The 21,448-nt window shown below is 38.0% G+C and overlaps 2 protein-coding genes across 2 annotated transcripts; both read left to right on the top strand.

The window, feature by feature from the left end:
* Positions 1-1,949: 1,949 nt before the first annotated feature.
* On the top strand, positions 1,950-2,336 carry LOC138895840 (uncharacterized). Its single transcript, XM_070180579.1, has one exon. The coding sequence runs from the start codon at positions 1,950-1,952 to the stop codon at positions 2,334-2,336; it is 387 nt and encodes a 128-aa protein (XP_070036680.1).
* Positions 2,337-6,806: 4,470 nt separating this feature from the next.
* On the top strand, positions 6,807-17,134 carry LOC138895839 (uncharacterized). Its single transcript, XM_070180578.1, has 3 exons — positions 6,807-7,394; positions 13,787-13,927; positions 17,021-17,134. Exons 1-3 carry the CDS (start codon positions 6,807-6,809, stop codon positions 17,132-17,134), a joined length of 843 nt encoding a protein of 280 aa, XP_070036679.1.
* The last annotated feature ends 4,314 nt before the right edge of the window (positions 17,135-21,448 follow it).

Genomic DNA, 21,448 nt, shown 5'->3' with positions numbered 1-21,448 from the left:
AGAGCTATAGAAAGGCTGAAAGAGGAATTGGAGCATGCTCAGATGACCATAGCCAAACAACAAGCCCAGCAACAAGCCAGAGTCGCTCAGATTCGTTTAAATATTGAGAAAGATTATTAATTTGCCTTACGGGTCATGGATAAAGATCTAAAGCATGATAAAAATAAGTCGGCCCACTTAGAAGAAGAACTGGCAAACACGATTGGTTTAGTCAGAAGAGTTGAGGCGAACAAAAATGTTGAAATACATAAGTTGCAAGAAGACTTGAGTATCATTAGAAGAAATAAAATGGCAGAAGAGGGGTCATCAGCATGCAGATTTTGAGGCAGAGCGGCGTCAGTGGATGATTGAGAGAGGTGTGTTAAACCGTCGCATTGAAGAATATTCGGGACGGGAGGCTCAAATGGGGCACGCCCTCAATACTACCCATATGTGGTTGCAGAATTGTCATGTGAATATGGGGCAAGCCAGAGAACAAGTACTTCGATTGGCAGAAAAAGCAGCATATATTCATGATGATCATCGCTATCTAAACAATGAGAAAGTTGGTCAACAGGCACGTGCCCTCGTCCCACAGTTGCCAGCGGTATTTCAAAATTGTACGAGACTTTGGGGGGAGAGTGGAGGCCAAGAGATGCAGATCATTGATGATATCAATTTAAGCAAGACGACCATTGAAGACTAAAGTTTTAGTGCAGTCAATTAGCTTTTAGTTTCATTTTCGTTTGTCGCATTTTAATTTTATATTTGGAGTCTTTTATTCTTATCAATGTTTGTTTTATTCCAGTCATGTTCATGTCTTTTGAGTCAGTAGAGTTAGTTTCAATATATTTCCTTTTCTCTCATTGTATATAAAAAAGAATTGATTGAAAATGAATGGCAAATATTTTAGTTTGTTTTATTTTATTTTTATAAGAAAAAAAATCAAAATTGTTATTATTTTCCCCCTGAACTACGTAATGCTCTGATTCATGCGGCGTCATGATACGTAGACAATCCTCATCAGATGCGATCATAGCCATAATAAATCTGAGCAAAACAAAAAGAAGAAAATATATATATATTTGAGGAAACAAATACACGTTTGTTGTTTCTCATTTTAAAGGTAGAGTTAAATAGAGGTGGTTGGTTTGTGGTTTAAACTGGTGACTCACCCTTACAACATGAGATCAAAAGGAAAAAGTAGAATGGCAAACAACAGTGAGAATGAGTACGATAATGATGATGTCCATGGACAATTGGTCGAACAAGGTACGAGACTGGTTGAAGAAGTAAGAGTGTTGAAATAACAATTGGCAGAGATGTACCAAGCTTGGGTGAATGGACATGCACCGCCCCCACTACCCATAGGGCCTTCGGATAATCTTCATAATGTGTCAGTTGTAAATCAAGTGCCCATATCCATAACAAGTAACCCATTGTACCAACCTGGATTTAGTCCGGGAATTAACTTTCCCACTATCCCCAGTACCTCCATCCCACGTCCTCCAACCGCACCCCTCAGAAATGACCCACCTACTGTACCCATTGTCCATACTTTCACTATTCTTCAACCGACTCTTGCTCAAAAGTCCAACAATGATCCATAATTGAATGCTCATGATGCCCAACATTACTCTCCAGAACTAGCTTTCAAGGTTCCAGATTCATACAAGCATACTCCTCAGAACGTGTTCCCAATTGAGATAGAAAAGCCCGACAAGAATATAGAATAAGAGGAAATGACTAGAAAAATGAAGAGCCTGGAATAAACCATGAGAAACATACAGGGTTTGGGAGGCCACAAGAGTGTTTCGTTTAACGATATATGCATGTTCCCCCATGTTCATTTGCCACCCCACTTCAAGACCCCCAAGTTTGATAAGTATGATGGGCATGGTGATTCCGTTGCCCATTTGAAGAGGTATTGTAACCAATTAAGGGGAGCAGGAGGCAAAGAAGAATTACTCATGGCTTATTTTGGGGAAAGTTTGACAAGAATTGCTTCAGAGTGGTTCATAGATCAAGACAAATCTCACAGGAACGTTTGGGATGACATGGCTCAAGATTTTGTCCAACAGTTTCAGTACAATATTGATATAATTCCAGACCGCTCCTCTCTCATCAACATAAAGAAGAAACTAACAGAAAGCTTCAGAGAATATACAATCAAGTGGAGAGAGCAGGCTGCTAGGGTCAAATCACCAATGAAAAAGGCAGAAATGATTGACTATTTTCTCCAAGCTCAGGATCCTGATTACCTCCATTACATGTTGGACGCAATTGGTAAACATTTCGCTGAGGCAATTAAGATTGGTGAAATAGTTGAGAATGGCATGAAGTCGGGCAAATTGTGAGTCAGGCAGCCCTTAAGGCGACCACGCAAGCAATTCGGGGTCAGGCAGTTTCGAAAATCGAAAAAAGAAAGAGGAAGGATCCATGATGGCATCTGGGTTTGGGGGAGTTCAACGAGGAATAGTTCCTTCTTATGTGCAATTCCAACAAGGACAATCCAATTCTCCTCAACATTACTATCCACCTCAGGGTCCCCGATACTCAGTTCCCCCACAACAATACACAATGTTTAATGCTCATGCTTATGCTAGGCCTCCCAATCACCAGCAATGGCGGGTACCGATTCCAAAAGGCTCTCGTCAACTCCAGCCGAATTTTTAGGCGCGATATAATCCTCATCCCTGACAAGAATATGTGAGAGAACAGGAGCCAAAGAAAGAGTTCACCCCAATTAGGCAATCGTATACAAACCTATTTCGAAAGTTGATGCAGTTGAAGTTGATTGAACCTATCATGCCGTATTATGTGAATCAAAATTCAAAAGGTTTTGACTCCAATACAAGATGTGAGTATCACTCTAACACCCAAGGTCATAGTACCGAAAATTATTGGACATTAAAGAAAGTCATTGAAAATTTGATTGAAGCAAAGGCAATTGTGGTAACAAACAATGAGGATACTCCTAATATCACAAACAATCCACTCCCAGCTCATGATAATACACATTTTATTGGGATGATTTGTGATGATCGGGATTATAAGCAGTCTTGCAAGACAGAGATGGTTGTTGGAACCATAGGGCAAGAACCAAAAGTGATAGTGAGCCTGCCGTAATTGGCACCGTTGATTGTGAAAGGTGTGAGTTCTAGTTTGAACTTGGCAGGTTCTGAAAAAACAATTCTCTATGTCCCTAAAAGCACAAAAAAGGTTGAGGTTCAATTGAGTTGGCCAAAACTTTACATCCCTGGGGGCATTCAAAAGATCGTTCCGAATAATAGTTTGAGAAATATAACATAGCCAATTGTGATCCGACCAGTTGCACAACTCCCAGTGACAAACACAAAAGCTATTCCCTAGAATTATAACAAGACTGTCATGACATAAAAAGGAAAAGAGATAGTTGAAGAAATAGATGAAATGGGGGGCTTGACCCGCTCTGGAAGGTGCTATTCACCAGAGGAATTGAGAAAAGCTAAGCAAGCCAGGGAAAGTCACTTACCAGTGAAAGTACCCGTTGCAGAAAAAGAAGCGGAGGAATTTCTTAGGAATATGAAAATGCAAGACTACTCAATCATTGACCAACTAAGAAAAACCCCTGCTAAGATATCTTTGTTATCTCTGCTTTTGCACTCGGAAGAGCATCACCGTGTGTTGATCAAAACTCTGAACGAGGCATATGTCTCAGAAAAGACAACGGTGAATCAACTAGAACAAATGGCTGAAAGATTCTTTGAAGTAAATAGAATTACTTTCAGCGATGATGATTTGCCTGAGGAAGGGGCTGGGCACAATAAAGCTTTGCATCTTATGGTCAAATGTGAAGGGCATTACGTAAACGGAGTCACGATTGATGGAGGCTCAAGTGTAGATATATGCCCTCTTTCTACTCTACAACAGCTGAACATTGACACTAACAGAATTCGAATTAGTAATGTCAGCATCATAGCTTTTGATGGTTTAAGAAGAGACACTATTGGGGAAATCGAACTCACCATGACAATCAGCCCGGTTGATTTTAACATTGTCTTTCAAGTGTTGGATATGAAAACTTTCTATAATTTTCTTCTGGGAAGGTCGTGGATCCATATGGCCAGAGGTGTACCATCCACCCTACATCAAATGGTCAAATTTGAGTATGCCAGGCAAGAAATTATTATTCATGGGGAGGACAACTCATCCGTCTATAAAGACCCGTCCATTCCATGTATGGCCAAAGAAGGATGTGAATCCATCATATATCAAGCATTTGAGGTGATTGAGGTGGACCAAGTGGAAGAAGGAAAACCAATTCTACATCCCCGTCTTTCAGCCACATCTATGATGGTAGCTTCGCTAATGTTGAGGAATGGCTATGAACCAGGAAAAGGATTATGATCCTCTCTACAGGGAATTGTGAACCCTATTGCTCCTTTTTCGAAGAAAGATACCTTTATCTTGGGTTTTAAACCAACCTCAGCTGACATAGACAGAGCCAAGGTCCGCAAAAATAATGGTTGGAATTTGTCCAAACCAATCCCTCACACTGCCTACTCTTTTGTCAAGCCACAATTTGAAAAAGTCAAAAATCCTGCTACTCAGGATGACATTGATGAAGTTTGCCAGGGTCTCAAGGAGATGTTCTATGAGATCAATATGGTTCAAGTTGGTGAGGGCCCTAGCCGTGCAAGTGTTCAGTTGATTGGTCCAGATACCTCGCTCAACAACTAGGAAGCAACTCCTCTTCCCATCAGGAAGGATTCTTGGTAGTCTGTTTTGTTGCTTTTTCTGTATTTGGATTATTTTAAGGGTTGTAATCCAGATATTTTAGTTTAATTGCTTTGCTTTGATGTTAACCCTTCTATTCTTTCTAATTCAATGGAATGAAGTTCTAGTTTCATAGTAAAATTCAGTCTTTTCATTTCCCTAATTTTTGTTAATTTCTTATCATTTTTAGTTTCGTTAATGTTGGTTTTAAAAACATGACATGCACGCGGAATTCATGCCTAGATCTTATAAAGCTGTCTAATCTTGAAATAATGAATCAAGAAGTTGAGTATGATGAACATGAGGCTCTTAAGGAAATAAAAAGGGAATTGGATCAATTTGAGAATAAGCCTAAGCCTAACTTAAATGAAACTGAGGCAATTAACCTGGGAAGTCCTGAAGAAACCAGAGAAACAAAAATAAGCATTCATACTAAACAAAAGACTAGAGATGCCATAATTCAAGTTTTGTTCGAGTACAGAGATGTATTTGCTTGGTCGTATGATGACATGCCGGGTTTGATTGCCGATTTAGTTGTTCATAAGCTTCCCACATACCCTAATTTTCCACCAATCCAACAAAAGCAAAGGAAGTTTAAGACATACATGAGTGATACGATTAAAGAAGAAATCACGAAGCAACTAAGTGCAAATATGATCAGGGTCGTCCGATATACTACATGGTTAGCAAATATTGTGCCGGTTCTAAAGAAGGATGGGAAAATCAGAGTTTGTGTTAACTATAGGGATTTTAACAAAGCAAATCCAAAGGACAACTTTCCCTTACCCAATATTCATATCCTTGTTGACAATTATGCTAAACACGAGATCTAATCTTTTGTGGATTGTTATGCCGGGTATCACCAAATTTTGATGGATGAAAAAGATGTATAAAAGACCGCCTTCACCACTCCATGGGGAACTTATTGTTATAGAGTCATGCCATTTGGTTTGAAGTACTCAGGGGCAACTTACATGAGGGCCATGACTACCATATTCCATGACATGATGCACAAAGAGATTGAAGTGTATGTTGATGATATGATCATTAAGTCCAGAACACAAGCTGACTATGTGCAAGACTTGAAAAAGTTCTTTGAAAGGCTACAAAGGTACAATCTCAAACTCAATCCAGCCAAATGCGCATTTGGAGTTTCTTCTGGGAAGCTTTTAGGTTTTATAGTTAGTCGAAGAGGCATTGAGTTAGATCCCTCCAAGATAAAGACCATTCGATAGCTGCCTCCCCCGAAGAACAAAACCGAAGTCATGAGTTTACTCGGGAGGTTGAACTATATCAACAGGTTCATCGCGCAACTTACAAACACATGTGAACCCATTTTCAAGTTGTTAAAAAAGAACGTTGTTATCAAGTGGACAGATGAGTGCCAAGAAGCTTTTGATAAGATCAAAGAATATTTGTCAGATCCACCTGTTTTGGTCCCGTCAAAACCTCGTAGGCCTCTATTTTTATATCTGTCAGTAATTGATAGTTCATTTGGTTGTGTTGTGTGTCAACATAATTCCACAGGCAAAAAGGAACAAGCAATATATTATTTGAGCAAAAATTTCACCACTTATGAGGCCAAATACACTCTTTTAGAAAGGACATGTTGCGCCTTAACCTGGGTCGCCCGGAAGCTTAGGAATTATCTTTTGGCCTATACAACTTACTTCATATCCCGAATGGATCCCCTGAAGTATATATTTCAGAAGCCGATGCCAACTGGCAGATTGACAAAGTGGCAAATCTTGCTCACAGAATTTGATATTGTTTGTGTCACTCGCACTTCCATGAAGGCACAAGCTTTGGCTGATCATCTGGAAGAAAACCCGGTTGATGATGAGTATGAATCTTTGAACACATATTTACCAGATGAAAAGGTTAATTTAGTTAAAGAATTAGTCCAAGATGACAGTTAAATTTGGAAACTATACTTTGATGGGGCTGTCAACATCAAAGGCGTAGGGATTGGGGAAATTCTTGTATCACCTACTGGGTAACATTACCCTGCCACGGCATGACTTCGTTTCTTCTGTACAAACAACACGGCAGAATATGAAGCTTGGATCATGGGTCTGAACATGGCAATAAACCTAAATGTGCATGAACTGTTGGTGATGGGAGATTCTGATTTGCTTATTCGGCAGGCTCAAGGTGATTGGGAGACTCGAGACATCAAGCTCATTCCATATAGACAATGTGTGGAGGATCTTAGCAAAAGGTTCAAGTCCATCGAGTTTAGGTACATTCCTAGGTTTCACAATGAATTAGCTGATGCCTTGGCCACCCTAGCCACAATGCTTCCATATTCGGGTAATACTCACATTGACCCATTAGAAATTCAAATTCGGGATCAACATGGTTATTGCAATACAATTAAAGAAGAACCAGATGGTGAACCATGGTACCGTGATATAATACAGTTTCTGAAAACAACAGAATATTCGGAACATGCTAATAGGGATCAAAAGAGAACTATTAGGCGACTCTCTAATGGTTTCTTTTTGAGTAGGGAAATCCTATACAAAAGAACTCCGGATTTGAATTTGTTGAGATGTGTGGATGCCAAAGAAGCTGAAATGATTATGAATGAGGTGCATTCGGGAGTTTGTTGGCCGCACATGAATGGATATGTTCTAGCAAAGAAAATCCTTCGGGTAGGATATTATTGTCTTACTATGGAACGAAATTGCTTTCGTTTTGTTCGCAAGTGCCACCAGTGTCAGATTCACAGTGATTTGATTCACTCACATCCTTCAGAGTTGTATCCTATTTCAGCTCCTTGGCCTTCTGTTTCTTGGGGAATGGACGTCATTGGCCCAATCGAGCCAAAAGCTTCAAATGGGCACAAATTCATCTTGGTTGCAATTGATTACTTCACCAAATGGGTGGAAGTTATTACATTGAAAGCAGTTACCAAGAAAGAAATAGTAGACTTTGTTCACTCCAACATCATCTGTCGTTTTGGTATTCCAAAAATCATTATCACGGATAATGCTGCTAATTTGAATAGTCATCTGATGAAGGAGGTATGGGAACAATTTAAAATTGAGCATCGCAATTCTACTCCTTACCGGCCCAAAGCTAATGGAGCTGTTGAAGCTGCGAATAAGAACATCAAGAAGATGCTTAGGAAGATGATCCAAGGGTCTAGACAATGGCACGAGAAACTACCTTTTGCTCTTTTGGGATACCGGACAACTGTCCGTACATCAGTTGGCGCAACGCCCTACTTGTTGGTTTATGGTACTGAAGCGGTCATACCTGCTGATGTTGAGATTCCCTCTCTCCGAATCATTATTGAAGCAGGGATTAAGGACACTGACTGGGTCAAGTCCTGATTGAAACAATTAAGTTTAATTGATGAAAAGCATTTGGCGGCAGTTTGTTTCGGTCAGTTATACCAACAAAGAATGGCACGCGCTTATAATAAAAAAGTGCGCCCAAGATAATTCGAGGTAGGACAACTTGTTTTGAAATGTATATTTCGTCACCAGGAAGAAGCAAAAGGAAAGTTCGCCTCGAACTGGCAAGGTCCTTACCTCATCAAAAAAGTATTGTCAAAAGGATCTCTATACTTGGCAGATATAGAAGGAAAGGTGACAGATATATCCGTCAATGAAGACTCGGTCAAAAGATACTATATCTGACATGCCTCTATTGGGACATTTTTATACTTAGCATTCTCAGGTTGGGATGACGAAAGGTTATCATTCTCTCTACCCAAACACTGGTCAACCCTAGTTAGCCCTTTGAAGCCTTGTTTATACTTCTTTGTTTTCCCCACTTAAGCAAAAAAAAAAATAAAAATAAAATGAAAAAAAAATATCATCATCAAAACAAGTTCATGTTACTTGAACTACGTCTGACCTGATTCCGAAAGGATATGTAGGCAGCCTCACTCTGGGGTTCGATCATACCAAAATAAAAATCCATATTTCCCTAGTATTCAAATAAACTGGGACATGATTTATTTTATTTTCGATGGTTGTTCCATCAAAATGGTTCCAAAAGTTGTAATTCAGTTGAATAGTTCTTTTTACCTTTCCATGCTAAGACCTTCTGATCAACTTTCGAGAATGCTAAGTCAGTATACTACGGGTAGTGCCTCAGCCATTGAAGAGAGAAAAAATAAATGAGAGAGTCATATTGGTGAAAACCTTCACGGGCACTATAAGGCAATGGTGAGTTGAAAGAAAGGCAAATGAGAGAGGTTAATTGGTGAAAACCCACAAAGGGCATCATTGATCGATTTAAGGCTTCGTACATATCGACACAAGAACGGTTAAGACAAAGAACTCAGTTTCAAAGTTAAGTTTACAACAGATTTGGAGAATTAGATGGTTCAAATGGATCGGGCATCCCGTCCAAAGTGCATGTCATGTTCATTGAAGTCAGCATATTTCCTCCAAATAAGTCCTTTCTTATTTTTTCTTCTGAAAGGGACACTTCTTGATTAAGTTGTAATAACTATTAGTTCACCTTCTTATTTTCTTTCGCATTACTTTTTGAGTCCCTTTCAGTAAAAGTTTGGCAAAGAAAAGCAAAGAAAAGGCCACAAAATTGGTTATAGTTTCCCCGTTATATAAAGCAAATATTGTTGTGCATAAACCGTATGGGCAAAGGCATAAAGCCATCTGTGATTTTTCCTGACGAACAAAAGGCTTGAAGGACTGAACAATGTTTCAAGTGTCAATAAAGGTTACTCAGTTAAAAGTTATTTTGGGAGTAAGGTTGTTTGCACCATGAACACAAATGGTGATAGACGCAAAATGGTTAGGTTTTGATGTTGAGAAAGAAGATATCCAGAAAGAAAAGACAGAATCTCCCCGCAATTTGTACAACCATCGACAGAGTCAGTTTTTCTAGCAAGTGTTATGGACTCAAGGTCAAGTCACCCAAGAAATCAAGGCCACAAACTGACCACCATTTTAAAACTAACGAATCTTCCTTTGTTCAGAAGAGGAACAAAACAGTTTAAGGAATTAGTTCGTGGAAAGACAAACACCACCAAGTGAAGTTCTCAAATCCTTGATTTCCTTCCAATATATATGTAATCATGTTATTTTTAGTTTTATTATAGGGAATCAATATTCTATGTTCAACACATGGTACTACATCCCCTGGTTGCATTTCTCATTGCTAACATAGGGTACGACATTCCCTAATAGCATCTCAGAGTGCCACAAGCCTCATTTTATTACCAACATAGGGTATGACATTCTCTAGTAGCATTTCAGAGCGCCACGAGCCTTATTTTCCTACCAACATAGGGTACGACATTCCCTAGTAGCATCTTAGAGCACCACGAGTCTCATTTCATTGCCAACACATGGTACTACATCCCCTGGCTGCATTACTTTCCGTCAACATAGGGTATGACATTCCCTAGTAGCATCTCAGAGTGCCACGAGCCTCACTTCATTGCCAACACAGGATACTACATTCCCTGGTTGCATTACTCTCTTCCAACATAGGGTACGACATTCCCTAGTAGCATCCTAGAGTGCCAAAAGCCCCATCTTATTGTCAACACAGGGCACTACATCCCCTGGTTGCCTTCCTTTTGGTTAACACAAGGTACGACATCCCTTATTATCAAAAAAAAAAAAGCATGTCTTTTTCAATTCATTATTTTGCAATAACAAAGATAGTTTAATATGTTTTTAATAACTCATAAAACGTTTCTAGTGCAAACTGGGGCAGAAAAATTTTGTTCATTTTATTTGTTTGTTATGGCTTATAGGTTTTTCTACAAAGCACGGATTGGATGTGTAAAAATTAAGATTTCAGCTCTTGCCAAAGAAAGTGAAACGTTTGATTTCAATACCAGCCGCAACCAGTTTTGACATAATGCATGCGGAGACATAGGGTCTCAAGATCCATTTTCTCATCATCTGATCAAGAAACAAACCTGTGAGAATATTTCATAGCCTGTTACATCGGGAGCATCAAGTTTCAGTCAAAAGTCAATGGGGGAAGCAGTCAAGAATCAAGACAAGATTCCAGATGGCATTTAGATAGGAATTTTGTAACTCTTAGATTTCAAGAGTATGTATTTTCTTTTCATTTTTATGTAATAGCGGGAATCGCGGATCAGAACCTCGACGGAACTTCGCTCGGCTCTCCATCTAAGCAAACTTCATTATTCTTCTTCTACTTGAACTACACGTGACATGATTCCTCTACAACCCGGAATATATAGACTGCCTAAGCCAAGGCTCGGTCGCAACCTCTTCTTTTCTCTTCTCTTCCTTTTTAAATAATAGTGAGGTAAAAAATCAGTCACCTTGTTCATTTTCTTTGCCTGAAAACTCTTCACGTTTCCAAGCAAAGAGGGGCATGCTGTGAACAACTAATTTTGACCACACTCAAATTTTATATCATTTTAGTGTAAATATTTTTTTTAGATCTAATATTAATATTTTAAACTTTTATCTCACTTTTAGTAGAATTTATCTGAGAAATATATATATACATATACACACACACACACACACACACACACACACACACACACACACACACACACTATATATATATATATATATATATATATATATATATATAAAATTCACAAATATATATGTACATATACATATATAACAAAAAAGAACAAAAAAATCTATAAAAAAAAGAAGTAAAAGATTTCTCCAAAAACTACCTAAACACTCACGTCCCCAATCCCCTAACTTCTCATTTTTTTTTGCTAACCTCCCCTCTCCCTCACGTCCCTTTCCCCACTTACCCCACTCAGCACTACTTCCTCACATCAATTAATTACTACAACCCACACACATTTATATATAATTGAGATCTTGAAACAGAAGGGGAAAATCGGATAAAAAAAAGTCGGCAACTAAGAGAAAAGACTATTCTCTTATAGTAAAAAATAAAATACTCGGAGAAAAAGTTTGGTTAAGTTATTCAGTTCAACGCCGGAGTTTGAGATTACGTTCGCGGTTCTATAAAGTTAGCGTTGCTAACTTTGGAAATCAGTAAATTAGACGTGGTGTTCTTATTCTGTAATCTCCGCAAAAAGGTGACAATCAATTCTTTCTTATCAATTAAAAGTGGTACTGACTTGAAGCATGCATGATATGGTTTGTTGCTCATTTTTCTTTAGAAAAGTAGATGTCTATGTGAAAACTTATTTTAGAGTTCTGGTTTCAATTATGTACTCATAAACGTTATCCTTTCTTCGTTTGGATCTAGCTATTACTCAGTGAATATGTTTATTGGATTACGCATGCTATGACCATGATAAAATATACTGTGGGAGAAAACTTTTGCAGGCAAGGTAGGTTACTACTTGTAGCTAAGCAGTAAGCAAAAATATTTATAAATATAACTACGTTAAGGCCGTTAAAATTCATAATTGTCATTTATTTATTGGCCGGGTGTAAACACCCGGTGTGGATAAATTTTTACCTATTTTATATGCACGTTTTGTTTGAAATATTTTAACTTTATTGTTGGTAGTCTTCATTTCAGATTTTTCGTTCTATGTATACTACGATGTACTCGTTCTTTTATATATAGATGATTCTTATCTTTAATAACAGAGACTCTATTCATTGAAAATAAGTGAATTTAATTGCTAAAGGGATGTGATACTGATGCATGGTAATTTTGTTCTTTCTTTTAGTGTTTAGCATTTTGAAATTAAAGGATGTTTGAATTTTATTATTGTTTGCTGTTGATTTAATTTTTTGTAATGTTTCGTCTTTTCATAGAATAAAGTAGGAAATTTAAGATGGAATTTTGATCTAAGAAGTGTAGATACAATTATGTCAATAATGTAAGGATTTAATTCAATGTAATAAATTTTCTTTCCTTTTCTTTCGTTCTCTTTGATTTATTTTATTTTTATTTTTAAAGTCTTGTTTGTTATTTAATTATAAAGTGTCATGAATGCTTTAGGCATCAGTTGAACGCCAAATCCATTTCCACTATCGATAGGTTTAAACCTAACGAATTTTAAGTTGGATCCTGTTATGTTTTGATCACATCGTCTTTTGTTTTTAATGACAATGACCTTCTTACTTGGGAATAATAATAATAATAAAATGTACAAATAATTAAAATACTCTAAAACGGTAGAAAAAATTAGATGTACTTTAAATATTAGCTCATGTGTTGATAACCGAACCTTGGATTGATATGCTTAAGTAATAAAAAGGATCATGTGCGCATTCACGCGTCTTGATACCTTTAAATTTAAAATAATTATGTTTTAACCATGTGTACATTACGTACCTTGGTTTAACATTCAATTTTAAAGGAATACCTTGTGTGCGTACCGCATCTTGGTGAACACAATTAATAAAATATAATAATGAATTAAGTGGTAATAAGCCATAATCAATAAAATACAAGAATAGCTAAAAATTAATTTAAGCCTTAGATTAGTCAATAAAGCGACTGTGCTAGAACCACGGGACTCGAGGGGTGCCTTACACCTTTCCGTCGGTCAACAGAATTGCTTACTCAATCTTCTGTTTTCATAGACCATAAATTAGGAGTCAAATCTTCCTTTTGATAAGGGATTCAATAAAAGGTGACTTGGAACACCAAAACTCAATTCCAAGTGGCGACTCTAAATAATAAATTATCCCTTTTCAAAACGTCACTTCAATTAGAAAAACTCTTCTAACTCAACCTCGTAATAAGGGCTGTGTGAGAAAAAAGAGGTGTGACAGTCCTTAGTTGCAGTCACAATACCTGAACTATGTTCAAACTTAGCAAAGGTTCACACACATAGATTAAACCTCATTTCTTACTAGGTGTATGAATTTAACAACTTCTTTAGAGTCTCTCAAGAGTATTAACAAGGGTATTAGCTGACAGACAGGTTAATCCCAATAATAACATGATCATTTTCCCTTAAAGTTCATAATATTTTATTCACACCAATCTCTTTACGATTTAAGGCACAATGTTATACTCAAGCAGGGCAGGTAAACATTAGATGTTTCTCTTAAGTCTTATAGGTGAATTACATTCAACTTATATAAGCTTAGCAAGTCTCTCTTATGCAATATTGCAGCATGAGAACATAGGCATGAGTATGAAGGACAAGCTGGAAGTTTTGTTTAAGAGCAAGATGATTGCAGAAAACAAAAGAGAAGAGAATCAGACACATACAAGAGATATTCTTAAAGATTACAGGATTATAAAATATGGTAGAGTATCAAACAGTATAGGATCAGACCAACGAGTTTATTACAGAAGTCCAGGACACTAAAGGCCTCACATAAAGTAGGAATGGTTTTAGCAACTGGATAATTAGTCCAGTTAAACAGGTGAATGTATCAGTCCAAGCATGATGAAGTTTATCTTAATATAACCAATTCAAGAGATGATACACAAATGCAATAACTATAACCCTTAACCAAATTCTAATTCTTAACCAGATTCTTGAAGACAAATCAAAAATATAACTTGATCTAGGTTAACACTAACAAGAAGAGTGCATATAAGAGTAATTGGAGAAATTCATTTGAACTTAGTTCTATCACTTCAGATTATATTTATTTGGGTGGAACTCACAAATATGATCACATAGTCATGAAAGTTAACAGAAAACCTTTGCACTGATCTCTCAAGAGGTGTCAAAATCACAGATATACATGTGAAGAAAGAAAATAACCCAGACAACATAAGTTGATATATTTTAACTACAATGAAAACCTTGTACCGAAACCTTATTTGTTCATGACTGCTCTTGTTTTTTAGTTTATCAAATCACCAAGTAACACTAAGGCAAAACTCAGTAGAGCAGACATGAGAGTTTTAGCAAAACATCATGAAATCTAAAGTCTGAACAAGTGTAAAGAGTCATTAAGGTTCTTTAGCTAGTTATAGGAGTTCAATCAACACATAGATTATTCAACTTAGAGCAACATTCATTGGGTTCAAAAGATAATTGATTAGCACTGATTTAACTTCAAGTTATTAGGAGACATTCAATACCAAAGCATAATTGTCGATTATAAACTAATATAACAATATTATAAGCAGAGATAATCAATTATAAACTAATAACAAAAAATCATAAGCAGAGATAATAAATTATAAACTAATAACAACACATCATAAGGAGAGATAATCAACAGAGGATCGTAGAGCAGATACGATTTCAATTTAAACAATTAAAAGGGAGGAAGGGTGGATGTATACTGACCTTCCTTTGAGCAACAAGCCAAACAAAGACTTTGTTTAGCCGTTTAGGATCCAAAGATCAAACAATTACCAGTGGATAGAACTCAGAACCGGAAAGAGTGAAAAAGAAAAATCAGAAATCGATGAAGAACATTAAGCTTCGATTTTTGCTACTGTGTATTAGATTTTTAGAATTTTTAGGTGTAGTTGGTGATTGTTTCTGTTGTCTAGGTTAAAGTGGAAGGGAAAGATCTGGGCCGTTGAATTATTTGATCAACGACCCTGATAATTCGGGTGTTAAAATATTTTTTTGAGGAATTATGTGAGCCGTTAGATCTTTGTGTATCAACGACGGAGATTGGATCTGGCCTACGTTAAAATTAAAGGAAAATTGAGATAAAATGTGGGCCATTGATAGAAGGGATTAACGACTCAGATGTGTGTGTTTCTTATGTGAGGGTTGAAGACGGGTGACGTGGCGAAGTTTGATTGGCTCAGGGAGGGTTGTATGGATTTCCAACATGGACTGGGGAGGTTCGTTTGGACTGGGTCAGATGGGGTAATTGGGCCAACGTTTTGGGCTAATTCCAATTTAGTGCATAGCCACTTTTATATTTAATTGTAATTGTAATTATAGCCATTTAGCCTTTAACCTCTTTAAAATTAATTTAATTAATTTCAATAAAATATAATAGAAATTATAATCATCAAATACACTACTAATTAATATAATTAATTAGTTATTTATTAAAATACCATATTTTCCAATTATGATATTAATTTCGAATTATTTGAAATAGTAGGCTAATTAATTAAAATTGAGAAATAATTTGTTAAATTAACTGTAGAACCTATGTAATGAATATAAGGGTTACTTTAATAGTCTCAAAATAGTAAGAGTAATATATTTTATAATTATATAATACTAAATTATTAATTTCAACATTATAAATTACTAATTTATACAAAAATAGGCATTATTCATTAGAAAATATTTTCAACACGTTTATTGCAAATCATTAAGTATAAATAAATTAATTTTAAAAGGGAGGATCAAAATTGGTCGTCAACAGCTGCTTCTCTTTGACCGGAGACGATAAAAGAGTTTTCGGGCAAAGAAATTGAACCAAGACTAATTTGTTTTCGACTTTAGGCATATATTGCAGGAATGACATATGGATTTGAGAAAAATTATGATTTGTAGAATTACGGAAAGAGTTAAGGAAAGTTTCGGGGAAATTTTGGGAATTTGGGCCCAAATTCTGGTTTTGAATCGCCTACATACCTCGGGCTTAACGAGGATCATGCCCAATGTAGTTCTAGAATGATGATTTTGGAGAAGGCGATGCTTGCAGGACTTGCCCCAGTATCGTATTATGACGATACTGCAAGACGAGAAGATATTGGTACCCATAATGACTTCGGATTGTAGCTTGATTATGGGACTTGAAAGATTTGATGATTTAGAGTTCTATTGATCGTGTTTGAGTTTGAGTTTTGATCCTTGGACCGCTTATGAGTTTGTTGTCCCTCATAGAGTTGTAGCTTGGTTTGCTACTTATAAGAAGTTCCATGTCGCGATGTTTGATCTTGCAAAAACAAAATACACACATACCCATATATGGTAATGCTGATATGTTAAGATATGATGTAAATGATGCAGGAATGATGATGCCTGGCTACCGGCTAGCCGTTATATTTGATCAAGCAATGAGATACTTGAATTTGACTTGATTGCTAGCCGGGATGTCTACCGTTCCACAATTGTCGGAGAATTAAGTCTCCTCACGATGGGAGTAGTTGACTTCAAATGTAAAATATCTCCGCATGATAGGAGTATCTCCACGCGATGGGAGTAGTTGGCTTGAAAGGTAAAGTATCTCTGCATGATGGGAGTTTCTGACTTGAAAACAAAATGAACATGCATGAACAAAACGTCAAAACATTCAAGATAAAATAAGGAAATAAGGAGCATTCCCAAGAGATACTCTTGAATGCAAAACTAAATTTGCGGCCATCGATCGGCGGAACGTATGGCGGGATCATATGATCCGTCCTTCGATTGACGAAGTTGGCGACAAAGTTTGCAACTATCTGCTTGAATTTTCTAATATGGCAGAGTGATAGTGTGATCTGTGTGAAGTGCTCCAGTTGGCGAAGAGAACAGTTTGCTATATACATGGCTTTGATTGGCAAAGGCAACTACTCAATTTGTACAGGGCGCTCCGATTGATTGAGTAGACGGTAACTATATACACGACTTTGATTGATAAAGCCCACGACTTGTTATATACAAGGCGCTCTGCTTGGTTGACCAGATGGTTTGCTATTTACAATATGCTCTAATCGTGTCGAACGTTTGGTTCCAGAATACCTGCAAAGAATTTGGAGTTAGTCCTTAGTCATATGAGTAAATGAACTAAATAATGAAAGAGAGATAAGGGTTTATGAGAGAATAGCAGGGTCCGTCATTGCTCCGAGTGTGCCCCAACATTTTTGTCTCATGTCGGTCCTATGTTCAATGAAAACTTCTTAGTAGGGAGGGTGTTGGTTTGTGTTGATCATAGTCCTGACCTTGCCCCAGGTCTGGCGTGATTATGCCACGATGTTCGGTAGGTGGGATGATAGTTTTCTAGAAAATCTTTTTGAAAATTGTTTATTTTTTTTTGACACATGTCGTCGTTCCGGATTATGACATGTTTTGAAGTTCCTTCTGATGCGAACATTATTTCTAGATGACTTTGTCCAATTGATGTCGATTTCTGGAGATGCCTCTGGTGACGTAGCTTCTTGCTATCATGATTGCGTCCTAATATAAACACATGTATTACAAAGGTTTTCCTAGGGTTATGATCGAACCTTTCAGGTTGCCTATGTATCCGAACGGAATCAGGTATGAATGCAGTTCAAGGGTAATGATAAATGAATTAAAGCCTGACTCAGGTAGCCTACATATCCAAATGGAATTAGGTCAAAACGTAGTTCGATTACAATAGATGCAAAGTGATAAGAGTTTGAAAATGAATTGTCCGAGTCTGACTCATACTGCCTACGTATCCAAATGGAATCAGGCCAGAACGTAGTTCAATTACAATAGATGAATGAATCTGATAAGGATTGCCTACGTATTCCTACTGAAGGAAATCAAGTCGTGGCCGAGTACATACAAGATGACATTTGGATTTTCTATTACAAAAGGGGAGGGAGACCAGACCCTACATGGGTTGCCTACGTATCCCACCGTGGGAAGTCAGGTCGGGCATAGTTCTGTTACAGCCAAACCCTAATTCTACAGTCTTCAAATGTAGTATCTCTTGATTGTATCTGAATTGATGGGCTTTGTGCTGACTCTTTCGTCCATTTCTGCTAAGATCAATGCTCCTCCCGACAATACCTGATGGACCACATAAGGACCTTGCCAATTCGGCACAAACTTTCCCTTGGCTTCTTCTTGATGAGGGAATATTTTCTTCAAAACCAACCGCCCTGGTGTAAATTGTCGAGGTTTCACTTTCTTGTTGAATGCATTGGACATCCTATTTTGATACAACTGGCCGTGGCATACTGCGTCCATTCTCTTTTCGTCAATGAGCATGAGTTTCTCCTGCCTGCCCCGTATCCATTATGCGTCATCTAACTTGGCTTCTTGAATGACGCTCAAGGATGGTATCTCGACCTCTACGGGTATCACAACTTCGGTTCCATATACCGAAATTTATGGCATTTTCCCGGTGGATTTTCTCATGGTGGTCCAATAACCCAACAAGGTGAAGGATAATTTCTCGTGCCATTGCCTTTGATTGTCCACTTTCTTTCGTAAGATCCTTTCGATGTTTTCATTGGCTGCTTCAATTACTCCATTCATTTGCGGCCGATAGGCTGTGGAGTTACGATGGACAATTCTAAACTTCTCTCAAATTTCTCTCATGATATCGCTGTTGAGATTGGCTGCATTGTCAGTGATGATTGACTCTGGTATTCCGAATCGACAAACTATGTTGTTACAGATGAAATCTGCTACAAGTTTCTTCATAACGGCCTTGTATGTAGAATCTTCGACTCATTTGGTAAAGTAGTCAATGTCTACAGGATGAAATGATGCCCGTTTGATGTGGCAGGCTCTATAGGTCCAATTACGTCCATGCCTCAAGCGGCGAAGAGCCGAGGAGAACCCATTACATTCAACTCGTTAGGTGGAACCCGGATGAAATCCCCGTGAATCTGGCACTCGTGACATTTTTGCGCGTAACAGATACTATCTCTTTCCATGGTCATCCAAAATAATATGGCTCTCAAAACCATCTTGGCCAAAGTGAAACCATTCATGTGAGGTCTGCATGTTCCTGCCTGTATTTCTTCTAGTAATCTGGTTGCTTCGGCGACATCTACACACCTCAACAAACCCAAGTCCGGGGTCCTCCTATACAAGACTTCCCCGTTAAGGAAAAAGTGATTTGCTAGCCTTCTGAGTGCTCGCTTCTGACCATAGGTGGCCTTTTCTGGATACTCTCTTGTTTCAAGGAACCTTTTGATGTCGTAGTACCACTGCTTACTGTCTGGCTCTTAGTCTACATAGAAACAGTACGCATGTTGATCCTGAACTTCTATCTCAATAGGGTTGATGTAATTCTTATTTGGATGCTGGATCATGGATGACAATGTTGCAAGAGCATTGGCAAACTCGTTCTGGATTCTGGGTATGTGTTTGAACTCGATCTTGGTGACCTTCTTGCACCGCTCTTTCGCGTAATGTAGCTATAGAAGGATCTTGACATTCTTGGTGGTCCATTCACCTTGGACTTGATGTATTAGTAGATCAGAATCTCCTATGACCAGAAGCTCCTTGATATTCATGTCAACTGCCATCCTAATCCCGAGGATGCATGCTTCATAGTCAGCCATATTATTGATGCAAGGTATTTCTGTCCTGACTCATAGATCAGGACTTCCCCGATCCCTACTCCTTTGAAGTTTGCTGATCCGTCGAAATATATTCTCCATCCTGGGTACGACTCTGTGATATCTGTCCTAGCAAACAACACTTACTTCATCCGGAAAGTATGTAGTGAGTGGCTCGTAGTTCTTGTACACTGGGTTCTCTGCAAGGTGGTCGGCTAATGCTTGTCCCTTGATATCCTTCTACATTACGTACACAATATCGGACTCGTTGAGAAGCTTTTGCCATTTAGCCAGTTTTCCTATAGGCATCGACTTCTGGAAGATGTACTTGAGCGGATCGAGTCGGGATATCAGATGTGTGGTGTATGCCGACATGTAGTGCCTTAACTTCTGAGCGATCCAAGTCAAAGCACAGTAGGTCCACTCTATTAGAGTGTATTTGGCCTTGTACATCGTTAACTTCTTGCTCAGGTAATAGATGGCCTACTCCTTACTCCCAGTCTCATCATGTTGTCTCAACACGCATCCAAATGCATTATCCAGAAAGACATGTATAGTAACAATAGCTTCCCGTGTTCGAGGGGAACTAACACCGGTGGATTTGACAAACACTCCTTGATCTTGTTGAAATATTTCTAACACTCTTCTGTCAATTTTGTAGCTGCATCCTTTTTCAACAACTTAAAATTAGGCTCGTAGATTACCGTAGACTGGGCTATGAATCTGTTAATGTAGTTTAGTCTTCCAAGGAATCTCATCACGTCCTTCTTGTTCTTTAGCGGTGGTAGGTCTTGAATGGCTTTAATCTTTGAAGGATCCAATTCTATCCCTTTCCTGCTGACGATGAAGCCTAATAACTTTTTGTCGGGGACTCCGAATGCACATTTTTTAGGATTCAACTTCAAACTGTATCTCCGCAAATGTTCGAAGAATTTCTTCGAATCATTCAAATGCTCTGCACTCCTTCAAGATTTGATGATGACATCGTCCACATATACCTCGATTTCCTTGTGGATCATGTCGTGAAAGAGGGTCGTCATGGCCCTCATATAAGTAGAACCGACGTTCTTGAGGCCGAATGGCATGACCTTGTAACAGTAAACTCCCCATGGCATAGTGAATGTTTTCTTCTCCGCATCTTCCTCATGCGTCAGGATTTGGTGGTACCTAACAAAACAATCCACGAATGACTGCAACTCATGCTTCACACCATTGTTGATAAGGATTTGAATATTTGGTAAAGGGAAATCATCCTTTGGACTAGCCTTGTTGAGATCTCCGTAGTCCACACATATCTTGATCTTCCCATCCCTCTTTGGCATCGGTACGATGTTTGCTAACCATGTAGGATAATTGGTGACTCTCACCATATTTGTCTCTATTTTATTGGTGATCTTTTCTTTTATCCTTAAACTCAAATCTAGCTTAATCTTTCTGGGTTTTTGTTTAACTGGCAGTCTGGAAAGATCGGTGGGAAATTGATGTGAGACAATGTCAGTACTCAATATGGGCATGTCGTCATATGACCATGCGAACACATTGATGTATTGTCGGAGGAGCTCGACTAGTTCTTCTTTCTATTCTGCTTCTAAATGGATGCTGATTCGAGTTCCTTTCACGACTTCTTCGCTTCCCAAGTTGATTACTT

The sequence above is a fragment of the Nicotiana tomentosiformis genome, chromosome 7, assembly GCF_000390325.3.
Source record: "Nicotiana tomentosiformis chromosome 7, ASM39032v3, whole genome shotgun sequence".
Taxonomy (NCBI): Eukaryota; Viridiplantae; Streptophyta; class Magnoliopsida; order Solanales; family Solanaceae; genus Nicotiana; species Nicotiana tomentosiformis.
Note: the sequence above shows the minus strand (reverse complement) of the source record. Positions and strands in the feature narration are given on the sequence as shown.